The sequence below is a fragment of the Bubalus kerabau genome, chromosome 2, assembly GCF_029407905.1.
Source record: "Bubalus kerabau isolate K-KA32 ecotype Philippines breed swamp buffalo chromosome 2, PCC_UOA_SB_1v2, whole genome shotgun sequence".
NCBI classification, from domain to species: Eukaryota; Metazoa; Chordata; class Mammalia; order Artiodactyla; family Bovidae; genus Bubalus; species Bubalus kerabau.
The window spans coordinates 18,365,672-18,380,206 of record NC_073625.1 but is presented as its reverse complement, the minus strand read 5'-3'; the positions used below and the strand labels follow the sequence as shown (position 1 = coordinate 18,380,206).

Here is a 14,535-nt window from a genome sequence, read left to right as displayed (position 1 = left end):
CATTACTTTTGACAAAACCTGTGTGTGTCATTAAGAATGCTTCCAGGCTGTCTGTCTTAGTTTATTACATTGCAGTCGGATGAATCCCTAGGCTGTCTTTTTTGGGATAATTAAGAAAAGTTAACTTTCATTGTGTCAAGGGACAGGTAGAACAAATTTGTGTCTTTTGGTGCCCTGAAAAGCAGTAAAATTTTTGAGCGTAACTTAAAATTTTAGTGATCTTTTGTAAATGTCTCAGTTCAGTTATAATATTTGGTTGTATGTTTTTTTCTTTCCTTCTGCTTTTTTTTTTATCAGAAGCATTTAAAATTCCTACAAAGTTTTCTGTTTCTTAACTAATGGAAAAACAGTTAATTCAGCTACTTGGGTTTTTTTTGAGTGATTAGTGTGCCAGCATTATGCTAACAGCTGCAGGTACAAATATGAGTAGGTCACGACCCTTACAGCCAAGGAGCTTTTTCTGTAGTTCTTTTGTTTATATGATTTTATTCCTGATTTACAAGTCTGTAAAGTTAAGTTTTATATATTGATATTAATTGAAAAAAAAATAAGTGGGAGATAGAATCCTTTGCAACCGTGTATATTTATTAAAAATATACTAAAAGTAGAGATTAAAATTCTCACTTTGTATGTAGAATTCTGAAAATAATTTAGGTCAGCATTTATTTGTTAAATTCTTGAATACCTTGTGTAAATATTTACTTTCGGAGTTTTGGTTCTGTTTGGAAAGAGATTTTTGAAGGTAGTCAGTTGTGAAATATTTTTAATGAAAGATCGGAAGCATGTCACCTTCAGGTACTGGTATTTTTAGATTCTGGATGGAGTTTAAAATTTGATTTGATTTGATTAGAAATCTAATGGTAGAAGTGTTGCCTGAGGAACTTGGACTAGCAACTCTGAGTGCTGCAGTATTTTTTTATATAAAAGAATTCAAGTTGCAAGGAACAGATTAAATATAATTGAGATCTATGAAAATTTTTTGTCTCTGTCATCCTCAAATCCTGTGTATCCCAGCTGAATGTATAATTTATAAAAATTAGCCTTGTTTTAATTTGGTATAACCCAGCAGTATCCAGTATCAACAGATAAGTGGAAGTGGGCTCCTAGACAAACTTGAACTGGTCACAAGAGGGATCAGATTTCACCTATTATTTAAAAACCAAGCCAGACCACTTATACTGACAGTCTCTTCAGGGAGTCTACAAATTAAGAAGTGTATTCTTTGTGAAATTTTATATTACCCTTGCTAGATAAAGGTGTAAAACTTTTTAAAAAGTACCACTTAACGAAAATGTGTACACATTAACTACAGTGAAAATAAGGCAAGTTTTTTCTCTCTTATTTCAGAGATCTTGGCATCTACTGGGATATTATTTTAAAAATTATAATTGTATCTCCTTTGAGAATTTAATGAATCGTCCACCTTAACTAATTTAGGAAAAATTAATATCTTTATAGATAATTTTTATCTGTGGGATGATTAAACACCTTAAACTTGAAACTCTTTGAGTTTATTTAAAGAGATATTTGTACATGTAAAACAAGTATTTCAGCTATACATGATTTTCCTCTGTTACATAAGATGTTTACAAATAGTATAAATCGGGCCATCCAGGTGTTTGTGAATAGTTTGAAAATTTTTTTATTAATTTATTTATTCTAATTGGAGGCTAATTACTTTACAGTACTGTAGTGGTTTTTGCCATACATTGACATGAGTCAGCCATGGTTGTATATGTGTACCCCATCCTGAACCCCACTCCCACCTCCCTCCCCATCCCATCCCTTAGGGTTGTCCCAGTGCACTGGGAAATTTTGTTTTTAAAGCATAAGTTTTGTTGGAAAATAAATAGTAGAAATGTTGCCTAAGGAAATTTGTTTTAGGGGTCTAGCTCACCACATAAAGAGATTTCCAAAAATCTTTAAACACCTTTGTGAATAGTATTAAGATATGCAGTTATCTTAATTTTACTGATTAGAAAACAGATATAATGATTAATTTGCATAATTAGGAGATTAAGTGAAACCTCTTTCTTATTACTAAAGTGCTGAACCCTATCATGGCTCCAGAATTAGAGAACACTTGATAAAAGATGCTTTGACTATATGCAGCCATTGGAAAACTATCAGTAGTTTTAATCACCCTTTATAATTTTCAAACTTTCTAGCAGGAGAGGGTTATCCATTTAATTTTCTGGACAGGTTATTTTATCAGATTGGTATATATGCCTAGAGATAATTATCTTTATATTTTGGCCTGATTGTTCACATAGAACAGCAGTTCCAGAAATGACTTTTTTAAGCCCTGAAATGGTAGCTGTGAACTTCTTTGACTTGAAGGGACTGGGGAAGAAGCAAAAGGAAAACATTAGTTAATATAGACAGAGACTATGAACTTTGTACTTTAAGAACACAGGAAATTAAAACCTCAGCAGTGAAGAGTTTATAATTGTTTTTTGTTTTTTTTTTCCTGCTAGTTATTAAACATGTTTGTTGTGTGTGTGTGTGGCTGTGCCTCAGGGGCATGAGAGATCTTAGTTCCTCAACCAGGGATTGAACCTGTGCCCCAGGCAACCCAAGTGCAGAGTCCTAGCCACTGGACTGTCATGGAAGAACCTAAACATCTATTTTTGTGTGAGGCACTGTACTCTGTTTTGTGGGGAATTCAAAGTGAAATTAGATGAAACTTATTATCCAGTATAGAAGATGTTACTTGAGAAGAAATAAGTATATTGCAGCATAAAAAAAGATGAGGAGCAAAGGAATAGGTTAAAGTATTATTCAAATTCTGAAGAGAGAATGGTTGTTAGTAGCTGCAAAACTAGAGTAGTTTTTCCATTTTGTGGATGCTAAGAGTAGATATGTGCGCTCAGAGATGGATCAAGGGAAGAAGGCATGGAGGGGAATGTGGCATTCCCAGCAAGAAGAACCTCTACAACAAGCAACTGTGATTTTTTTTTAAAGACGTTAATTCAGAGAAGTGGCAAATTTGTTTTCTGTATCATGATAGCATGTGTGTGTGTTCAGTTACTCAGTTGTGTCCAACTCTTTATGACCCCGTAGATTGTGGCCTGCCAGGCTCCTCTGTCCATGGGATTTCTCAGGCAAGAATATGGAAGTGGTTTGACATTTTCTTCTCCAGGGGATCTTCCCAACCCAGGGGTCGAAAACTGTGTCTTCTGAGTCTCCTTTCATTGGCAGGCGGATTCTTTACCACTGAGCCACTTGGGAAGCCTGATAGTGGTTTAAAGATTGGGGATATGATTTTCTTTATTTTAACACACATCCATCTGTTAGTAGATTTCCACATTCCTTGATGCATCATTTGGTACCCTGATTTTTCCAACCTGCTTTTTAAAGGGAAACAACGGGTTGATAATTTCCATTTTTGAGATGTTGCCCCATAGAAATAAAGACTCTTATTAGAGAAAAACGATTGTTTAACTCTACCACCTTTTACACAATGGTTGATACAAAATCCCAGAAGTTAAATGAGCTGCCTCAGGTCTGCTTTGTATCAGAAGCAGGATGAATGACAGCTTTCCTAACTGCTGTTCTAGGGCTGTTTCTGTTTTATTATGCTGTTCACATGCAGTTTTAAATTTGTATTTTTAAGTTGAATGATCTAGAGGTACTGGAAGAAAGGTTTATGATTGGTTAGAATGTGTGTAAAATTGTGTGCTCTGTAAAAATCAGTGCCCAAGTCCCCATGTCCTCTATAGCAACTTTCTCATCCTTAGCAGTTTCCTTCGTTTGTGGGTTAACCTGGAAAATTAAGTTAACTGGAACATACGTAATAAATGGAAGATGCCTCGCACAGAGAAAAAAATTGTTAGACATTTGTTGCTGAAAAGTATTTTGACTTTTCAAAAATGTTACTTGGGTAAGTTTGGATTTCTAGTTGAAAAAGGAATATGGTTCCTTTAAGGCAAAATGCTCTGTGTGGAAGAGCAGAAATATTTTCTGTGTGGGGATTGCCATGGAAACAAGGCAGTGTAAATTTATTCACACCATACACAGTATTCACACTGATTATTGCTCATAAGGGGAAGAGACTCCTACTGATTAGAAGAGCATCTTCTTACTTCATACTAGTAAATGTGTTCATTCACTTCACGTTGTTTTCTGCTTTTGAAAGGGAAGACTAGAGGAATGATTTTTAGAGTCCAGATTGCTAACAAGTACTAGTCAGGCAGCTTAATACTTTTGGTATTATTAGTTTGCAAGCAATAGAATCTCCTACTATAAAAGTAAGCCCCTAGCAGGTGTAGAATGCCATTACAAGTGTTCCAGGAAAACTGACTAGATACTGAGTCAGGGCTTTTACTTTTATGTTGAGGAATGCAGGTTAAGTTAAAGGATCAGCTGTTAGCTCATAAAAAGAAAGTTAGTATTATGGAGCCAGGCTCTGTCCTGTCCTGGTTACTGACTTAATCTTCACAACATCCCCAAGAGATTGGAATTATTATTATACTTATATAGCAGCCAAGGAAATAGAAACAAAGATAAGTAAGCAACTTGCCCCATATCAAAAAGCTAGTAAGTACCTATGCGTTGGGAAATGCTTGTGCTTTTTAGATGAAATTCCCTGCCATTTTTTTTTTAAAGCAGAAAAGGAACACTGTTTGAAGTGTATTTTTTGTGAGTTAGGTAGCTGAAACTTAAGTATTAAAGCCAAAGAATCAGTAGATGGTTTTGTGGTTTACTTCTCCTGTTTAATTAAGTAGACACTTTTATTCCCAATTTCAGAATTCCCAGCGTCTTGAAGATAGATACCGCAGACACAGTGTCTTTGGTACGGGCAAGGACCGCACAGAGAAATGGTGGAAGGCTCTTTCCCGTCAGCTCATCATTGAGGGATTCTTGGCAGAAGTTCCTGGGCACAGCAAATATGTAAAGATTTGCACCCTTACGGAAAAGGTAAACCGTGCAGAAGTCTGCCTGTTTGATTTCATATTCTCACTGTGCATTGAAAAGAGTCTTCTTGTGTTCAATAGGGTAGAAACTGGTTTGCTAAAGCCAAAACAGAATCTCCTCCGGGGCTTTTCCTTCAAACCAATGAACAATTGTGTCCAAGGACATTTCTACCAAGGTGCATTTTTCTCTTTTTCTTTTAAACTTTCAGGTTTTTATGATTCATTTTATTCCAATTTGCAGGCACCACACGGGGTAAAATGAATAAAGAGAATCATTTTTGCATGCCTCTTCTAGTCAGTTTGGAGGTGGCTGTTAGTAGGGAGAATAAATCATAGAATATTCAGAAGGTGTTCTTAGTGTATAGGAAGTAGTTGATTATAGTATTTAGAAAGCTGCTTTCCTATTGATTAAAGAAGTATATAGCAAAGGAAACTATATTTGACATCTTGTAATAAACTGTAATGGTAAAGAATCAGGAAAGAAAAAGAATGTAGATATATACATATATATATATATATGTATAACAGAATCACTTCACTTTACACCTGAAACTAACACAGTGTGGTAAATCAACTGCAATTAAAAATAAATAAAGAAACAGCATTGAGATCAATACGAAAGAATCCATATCCCTTATTGCCTTCTTCTATATAGAAGATGGGAAAGGAATATATGTGTTGTTGCCTACTTACTTTTATACATTATTTATACATTTTAATAATTTTTATACATTATTGATCATACTTTTTTATACATTACTTTTATACATTATATACTTTTATACATTATTGATCATTTTTCATTTTTTCTTTTTTTAAAGAAATGAGATATAATTGACATCTAACACTGTGTAAGTTTGAGGTGTACAAATATTGGTTTGATACATTTACATATTACTCTGATTATGGCAGTAGTACATAACTCATTACTTGAATATAACTTTTCTGTGTAGAGAGCAAGTAAGATTTAGTCTCTTTGTGACTCTGAAGTTTATAATACAGTATTACTGACTAATCACAATGTTATACATTAGATTATCAGTTTTACTTTTAAGACTTAAAAAATTTAAAAAGCTTAATCTCTTTTGGGGTGGCGGGGAGTTGATTTAAAGAAATCATCAGTTCTAAAAGAGTAATATAATCTCATCTGCCTCTCTAAGAGTAGAGGTGTGATGATTCATGTATTAAATAATTACATTTTAACATTTGAGAGAATTTTATTACTTTTCAGTTCTAAAGCTGTATCTTCAGGCACTGAGGAACATGTCTCTGATCAAGTACCAGTTAAATTAACTTCAGAGAAGGTTTGTTTTTGTTAAAGAGATGGCTCTTATTTATTTCATTCTTCATTGATACAATTTCTATTTTAATTTTTATTTCCATTTTATTTCCACTCAAAGAAGAAAACGCCATATATAGCAAGACATAAAATTTGGAGAGAGAAATTATATGAACAGAATAAAATATGCAATATATGATTTCTGGGATTAATAGAACAGTTAGAAGTATTTGAGCAAGTAACTTTCTTTTTCTTTTATGCCTACTTCATAACTCATTTGGTTTGGAGTCTTTTTTTTCTTAGCAATTATGATACTTTTAGTTGATGGAAAAATAGGCTTGATTCCTGAATGTTCTCATTAAAGTTACACACACACACATTTTCTTGCTTTGTTTTGGATCTTAGGTAACTATTACAGATTAAATACTTATCCACAGGCAGACTTCCACTAATTAGAATACTAGGGTGATGGGGTGATGGACAAATGAATTAAATTTTCTGGTGAATTTTTTCTGCTTTATTAAAGTATGTAGAATGTAATTAAATCATTTTTATGACTTTGGCTCTTTCCATGTCTCTAAGAATTCTTTAGATCACATATTCTCTAGATTTGGAAGGAATGGGACATTACATTGTATTTCCAACTGCCTTTAGAACATTAGAAACTGATAATTCATGAGCTTATTTTCAGCTGATTTCTTTGATGAGATGTTTAGTCAGAGGAAAAATTATCATTGTAATATTTTGTATTTTATTTTCTGCATATTTAAAAGATTTTTGAAACTTCTCTCTTTTTTAAATGGATCTTTATATGTTTAAAAGCAGTTTAACTTGGATCAGCTGTATTCTTACAAAGCACATGATAAAATTTCTTCTGGGAGTAACGGTCCTAAAAACAGGTACAGAATTCACATTTTTATTCTCTATAATCACTGTGTTAACACTTTTTCTCTTTCTTTTCGAGAGAGAAAGCTCTATCAGATGTTGGGTTATTTCATTGGCAGAAGAAAGTTCAAACATAAGCCTCCAGTATTACAATTATTAAGGCAGACTTATAAAATTATAGTTTTAATATTAAAATTATAGTTTTAATATTAAGAGCTAACACTTCTGGGTATTGTTTGCCAGGCTTGTGCTAAATGCTAGTCTTTATATAGTCTTTATAGTCATTTAATGTCATTTATAGTCATATAGTCATTTATAGTCATTTAATGCCTACAATAACCTATGAGTTAGCTACTATTATTTGTCCCCATTTTACGGTTGAAGAGACTTAAGGGTTAACTAACTTGTTAGGAGCATAAATTAATCACAGAGGTGACTTTGAAATCTATGTTTGTTAACCTTTAGCATCTATACACTATTTAATTATAATTTGTATGAAATATATATATTCCCACTTCATTTTCAAGAAAGAGATCTTACGGCAACATACAATGGTGGATATTAAGGTGATACATCTGTTGTGCTTTCAAGCTTAATATTTGTCTTTCTGACTTAATAAAAGTATGGAGAATGTACCGAATTATAGAAGGTCTGAAAGTAGAGAATTTAAAAACTTGTGAGGACATATGCACAGGTTAAGTGGACTACATTTACATACATATTAAGTGAAAGAAAATGGTTTGTTCTCTAAATGGTGTGCTCACTTCAATAATATTGCTTTGGAGCTTATAGAAACATTTACTATGTATAATATCAGTCTTCCACATCAAATGATTTCTTTTTGATTTGGATATGTCATATGTGATGACTGTGTTTCATGTAAACAAAAGGTTTAAGGAATGTGCAAAACAGTAAACCCATTCAGTATGCTGAAGCATGTCTTCACTTAAACATTCCCTGTGACTTCTTGGTGCCATGGACTACCTTAGGCACTGGGATTGAGTGGAGATTGATAGAGATGTAGTCGCTGGCCCTCTCAGAGTTTGTATTCTAGTGGGATATACAGATGAGGGAACAGAAAATTACAATCCAGGGCTGTGGCACTTTGGAAACACACTTTGGAAGTGACACTTGAGGCTTAAGTAGAAGTTAGGTGAAATGTGGAAATACTTTCTAAGCAGTGGGATGGGCCACACACTAAAACCTGAAAGCAGCAGAGGATGACGTGATTGAGGAGCTCAGCAGTTTGCTAGCAGTTTCCTGGGAGAGGGAAGCAAGGGAGTGGCAACATTTAAGACTGGAGGATTGAACGGGGTCTCGAGTATCTGGTGGGCTTCCCAGGTGGCACAGTGGTGAAAATATCTGCCTGCCTATCAGGAGACAGGGCTCCATCCCTGGGTCGGGAAGATCCCCTGGAGAAGTAAATAGCAACCTCCTCCAATATTTTTGCCTGGAAAATCCCTGGTAGGCTACAGTCAATGGGGTTGCATAGATTTGGACACAACTGAGTGACTAAACAACAATAACAACAAGACTATCCAGTTCCTTTCAAGCACTCCATTTGATCATAAAGGCAGTTGGAGCCAAGGAAGGATTTTAAGCAGGACAGTGACATAATCAAATTTATGACTAAGAACAGGTGTTGACAAACATTTTCTATGAAGGATCAGATAAATAATTTAGGCTTTGAGGGCCAGGTGGGCTTCCCTGGTAGTTCAGCTGGTAAGGAATCTGCCTGCAATGCAAGAGACCCTGGTTTGATTCCTGAGTCGGGAACAGCCCCTGGAAAAGGATAGGCTAACCACTCCAGTATTCTTGGGCTTCCCTGGTGGCTCAGCTGGTGAAGAATCTGCCTGCAATGTGGGAGACCTGGGTTCGATCCCTGCGTTGGGAAGATCCCCTGGAGAAGGGAAAGGCTACCCACTCCAGTATTCTGGCCTGGAGAATTCCATGGACTGTATAGTGCATGGGGTCGCAAAGAATCGGACACGATTGAGTGACTTTAACTTTTCACTTGGTCTCTGTCTCAACTACACAACTTTGCCATTGTGGCCTCAAAGCAGCTATGGATGATATGAAAATGAATGAGTAGGGCTCTTTTCCAATAAAACTTTACTTAGGGACACTGAAATTTGAATTTCATTTAATTTTCACATGTCACAGTGTTCTTCTTTTGATGTTTTTTTTAAACCTTTAAAAAATGTACAGAAGCCATTCTTAGCTACAAACTTTGCCAGAACAGACAGATTTGGCCCGAGCACCCTAGCGTGTCGACCCATGGTTGATGACTGGCTGTGGAGGGTATGGATTGCAGGAGGAGCAACGTTGTAGAGACACAAGTAGAAAGGCTGTTGGTGTGCCGTTTGCAGGAGGTGACGGTAGATTAGTTGAGGGAAGTGGCAGCAGGCGTGGAGAGAAGAGATTTGTGAGATATTTAGGAGATGGAATTGTTAGGACTCAGTGACTGAAAAGATACGGGTTGATAAAATGGAGGACTTGAGTGTGACGCTTGGATTTCTGTCTTTGAGAGTGGGTTAAGTGCTGCCATTTCCTTCACTGGGCCATGTAAGAGGAAGCCAGGTTTGAAGGGTTGTATGTTTAGGGGATGAGGTTAACTTAGGAGTTTTAGTGATAGACAAACCCAACTTTGAGATACCCATGGAGTGGTCCAGTAGTTAATTTTAATGGACAGGCTTAGTGTACAGAAATGATAATGATGCTTATGTATCAATAACTATTATTTTAAATTTCATTTGAATTTTCATTAAAATAATACATGTGAATTTTTTAAAAGTCGATTGGCACTTAAAGACATATAACAAAGCATAAGTTCACACCCTTCTCAAACCCATGTTCTGTTTTATAGAAGCAATTGGCCTCCATATTTCTTTTTTTTTTAAATGCCTTTTCAACATATATTTTATTTTTATTGTACATTTCTCTTTGAAAGGCTGAAAAAGTGGGGAAAAGGCTAAGAGAGAGGCTATTGTTTTCAATCACTCATCTTTCCTTTTTTATAAAATGGATGTACTGTTGATTTACAATATAGTTTGGAGAATTCCATGGACTGTATAGTCCATGGGGTCCCAAAGAGTCGGATACGGCTGAGCGACTTTGACTTTCACTTTCTTCAGGTGAACAGCATAGTGATTCTGTATTTTTACTGATTATACTCCATTAAAGTTATTACAAGATAACGGCTATGATTCCTTGTGCCATACAATGTATCCTTGTTGCTTATTTATTTTTAAACATAGTAGTTTGTAACTTTTAATCCCATTCTCCTAAATTAGCTCCTCCCCTCCTGCCTCTTCCCTTTGGTATAAAACCTGTGACTTTTCCATATACATTCATTTTGTTATTTTTTAGATTCCACATATAAGTGATACCATCGCTTCCCAGGTGGCACTAGTGGTAAAGAACCACCTGCCATGCAGGGGATGTAAGAGAAATGGGTTCGGTTTCTGGACTGGGAAGATTCCTTGGAGGAGAAAATGGCAACCCACTCCAGAGAATCCTATGGACAGAGGAGCCTGGCAAGCTTAGCACATATGTGATATCATCCAGTATTTGTCTTTCTCTTCCTGACGTACTTCACTACAGATAATACTCTCTAGATCCATCCATGTTGTCGCAGATAGCAGAATTTCCTTCTTTTTATGGCCGAGTTATAAGTCCATTGTATATCTATACACCACATCTTTTTTATCCATTCATCTGTTGATGAGCATTTGGGTTGCTTCCATATCTTGGCTGTTATAAATAGTGAACACTGGCATGTATGTATCTTCGAATTAGTGTTTTTGCTTTTTTCTGGCTGTGTACCTAGTTCTGGAATTGCTGGATCATATGGCAACTCTAATTTTAGTTTTTTGAGTGACCTCCATACTGTTTTCCGTAGTGGCTGCACCAGTTTAAATTCTCACCAGCATTGTACAAGAATTTCCTTTTCTCTGCATTCTCTTCAACATGTGTTATTCATAGACTTTTGATGATAGTCATTCTGACAGGTGAGAGGTTGCCTGCATATTTCTGACATGCTTAGATTACTGTTTTTTGACTCAATTAATTTTAGAAATTTTCTGTTTATATACTATAATGGTAAACTAAAGGCTTGTTTCCCATATCTGCTTCCCTCATTTCCTTACTTTCAATCCCTTTGCTTCCCTGGAACAAAATTATATTTCAAGTTTTGGTCATATAAATAATTTGTTTTTATTATATATGCTCAAATATTGTATACTAAGGCAAACTGTGTTGTTATGACCACCGCTCCCTTAATTATCTTCTTTGTTTTCTTGATTTTTAATGTTCCTATTACTAATTTTTAATTTCTCCTATTTTCAACCTGTTTTCATTTGTTTATTTTCTTGGAGAGTTCCTTGCCTTTGTATCCCCTCCCATCTAATGAGAAGCTTCTCTGTTGGGTCATTTGGTAAAGAATCTGCCTGCAATGTGGAAGACCTGGGTTTGATCCCTGGGTTGGGAAGTTCCACTGGAGAAGGGAAAGGCTACCCATTCCAGTATTCTTGCCTTTGGAGAATCCCATGGACAAAGGAGCCTGGCGGACTACAGTCCATGGGCTCATAAAGAGTCAGACACGACTGAGCAACTAACACATCCAGTGAGATTTTAGTTGTAGTTAAAAAAATTTTAATTTCTAAGAACTGTTTCTCATTCTCTGTCTTCTTTGTTGGACCATGTATAGCAATCTTTTCTTGATTCGTGGGTATAGGATCTTCACTTACCTCTTTGATGATATTCATTGTATATTTTGAATTTTTCTTCTGTGCACTTTCTTTTTCTAATCTTATTAATTTTTGGCTGTGCTAGGTCTTTGTTGGCTGCAGAGGCTTTTCTCGCACTGCGGCGAGTTGGGGCTCCTCTCTAGTTGTGGTGTGTGAGCTTCTCGTTGCAGAGCATGGGCTCTACATTAGAGCACAGGCCCAATAGTTGTGGCACATGGGCTTAGTTGCTCCATGGCATGTGAGATCTTCTCAGACCAGGGATTAAACCCATGTCACCTGCCTTGGCAGGTGGATTCTTTACCACTGAGCCACCAGGGAAGCCCTTCTGTACACTTGTTATAGCATTCATAGGGAAAATGTTTTCTATCAAACATTTTCCACATGTATTTCTGCTTCAGGGGTATATTAGCCAGAATTTTGCGAGTATATATGATAATAAAATTTTTCTGAGAACTATTTTAAAGTAACAATTTGCAAATAGTCCATTAGTATAAAGATTTCCATAAATACTAAGATAAAAGTAAATATATTACTTCAAACAAATTTATAATTGTCTTGAGTAATCTGATATGACTAATTCTTTGAACTGGAGTTGTCTTTCCTCATGTTCAAATCTGTTTTAGTGATCAGATCAGATCAGTCACTCAGTCGTGTCCTACTCTTTGCGACCCCTTGAATCGCAGCACGCCAGGCCTCCCTGTCCATCACCAACACCTGGAGTTCAGAGACTCACCATCGAGTCAGTGATGCCATCCAGCCATCTCATCCTCTGTTGTCCCCTTCTCCTCCTGCCCCCAATCCCTCCCAGCATCAGAGTCTTTTCCAATGAGTCAGCTCTTCACATGAGGTGGCCAAAGTACTGGAGTTTCAGCTTTAGCATCATTCCTTCCAAAGAAATCCCAGGGCTGATCTCCTTCAGAATGGACTGGTTGGATCTCCTTGCAGTCCAAGGGACTCTCAAGAGTCTTCTCCAACACCACAGTTCAAAAGCATCAATTATTCAGTGCTCAGCTTTCTTCACAGTCCAACTCTCACATCCATACATGTCCACAGGAAAAACCATAGCCTTGACTAGACAGACCTTTGTTGGCAAAGTAATGTCTCTGCTTTTCAGTATGCTATCTAGGTTGGTCATAACTTTCCTTCCAAGGAGTAAGCGTCTTTTAATTTCATGGCTGCAGTCACCATCTGCAGTGATTTTGGAGCCCCCAAAAATGAAGTCTGACACTGTTTCCACTGTTTCCCCATCTATTTCCCATGAAATGATGGGACTGGATGCCATGATCTTCGTTTTCTGAATGTTGAGCTTTAAGCCAACTTTTTCACTCTCCACTTTCACTTTCATCAAGAGGCTTTTGAGTTCCTCTTCACTTTCTGCCATAAGGGTGGTGTCATCTGCATATTTGAGGTTATTGATATTTCTCCTGGCAATCTTGATTCCAGCTTGCGTTTCTTCTAGTCCAGCGTTTCTCATGATGTACTCTGCATAGAAGTTAAATAAGCAGGGTGACAATATACAGCCTTGACGTACTCCTTTTCCTATTTGGAACCAGTCTGTTGTTCCATGTTCAGTTCTAACTGTTGCTTCCTGACCTGTATTTAGGTTCCTCAAGAGGCAGATCAGGTGGTCTGGTATTCCCATCTCTTTCAGAATTTTCCATAGTTTATTGTGATCCACACAGTCAAAGGCTTTGGCATAGTCAATAAAACAGAAATAGATGTTTTTCTGGAACTCTCTTGCTTTTTCCATGATCCAGGATCTGATAATTATAAAATTGAAGTCCTTACACTGTAGATGTTGAGCCCTTGCAACTGGGAAATTTATAAGCATTTCTTAAATATCAAGCATGTTCTTCTCTTTCACCCCTAAAAGCAGAAATTTATTTAACTTTGACATCTTATACATATGCTATTCTATACAATTTCAATTTTATAACTTTTCCTCTTTATAAGTAATTTATCAGTGAAAAATGCCTATTGTAGAAGTTGGTGTTCCGTCTAATGTGCTGCCTAACACCTTTCACGTATTTGCTAATTGGGTGTTTTGAAGTTTTCTTTTAACGAGTCAAAGGCAAAATTACACCTTCTGGCTTATTTTTGTTAGTTTGGTTTTGAAGAAAATTGTCAATAATTTAATTAAATCCATGCTAATTTTCCTCAGCAACCAAAAATTATTATAAATTTATAAATTATTAACAGTGCTATTACAAGAAGGATTATAGATTGTATTCCTCTTGGTTTAAAACAGCTTATTTTACTTCAGTGTAGATAAGGAGTATTTTCTTTCAAAGAATTTGATTGAGGAGGAGGAGGCAAATGGTATTTTTAATTATACCAATTTTGTGATGAACTCAAATTACAGCTTTAACTTTACCTTTATAATGTATGTATTTGATCCAGAATGTTTAAAATCTAGGCTGTCATTTAAGTAACAGTCACCTTACTGGTATTATAACATACAAGTGTTAATATTGATTTGGAAAGATATTCTCATTTGGAAGGCAAAATAGAAAGTGAACTTGGAGAAAGAAAAGCTTTTGTTATTTATTTTCTTTTAATTGTTTTAGCATCATAGTGTCATCACCAAGAAAATATTACAAGTCCTCAGAACCTGCTATTTGCGCTCAAGAGCAGGAGACTCAGGTATGACTTTTGTAGAGAGGCAGTTAGTTTTTGAGAAGATAGTTATGAATCTAAGCATGCTTAA

The 14,535-nt window shown here is 35.9% G+C and overlaps 1 protein-coding gene across 7 annotated transcripts in view; it reads left to right on the top strand.

The window, feature by feature from the left end:
• The window catches only part of WRN (WRN RecQ like helicase), a 134,469-nt gene that overhangs the window by 106,073 nt on the left and 13,861 nt on the right, over positions 1-14,535 (top strand). For 5 of the 7 annotated variants that reach the window (XM_055567137.1, XM_055567136.1, XM_055567138.1 and 2 more), the window contains 5 exons: positions 4,750-4,920; positions 4,998-5,092; positions 6,148-6,220; positions 7,018-7,094; positions 14,396-14,471. In XM_055567137.1, the coding sequence (XP_055423112.1) occupies positions 4,750-4,920; positions 4,998-5,092; positions 6,148-6,220; positions 7,018-7,094; positions 14,396-14,471 (492 nt within the window). The remainder of the gene's footprint in view (positions 1-4,749; positions 4,921-4,997; positions 5,093-6,147; positions 6,221-7,017; positions 7,095-14,395; positions 14,472-14,535) is intronic. The other 2 variants (XM_055567133.1, XM_055567139.1) reach the window with 2 other exon arrangements.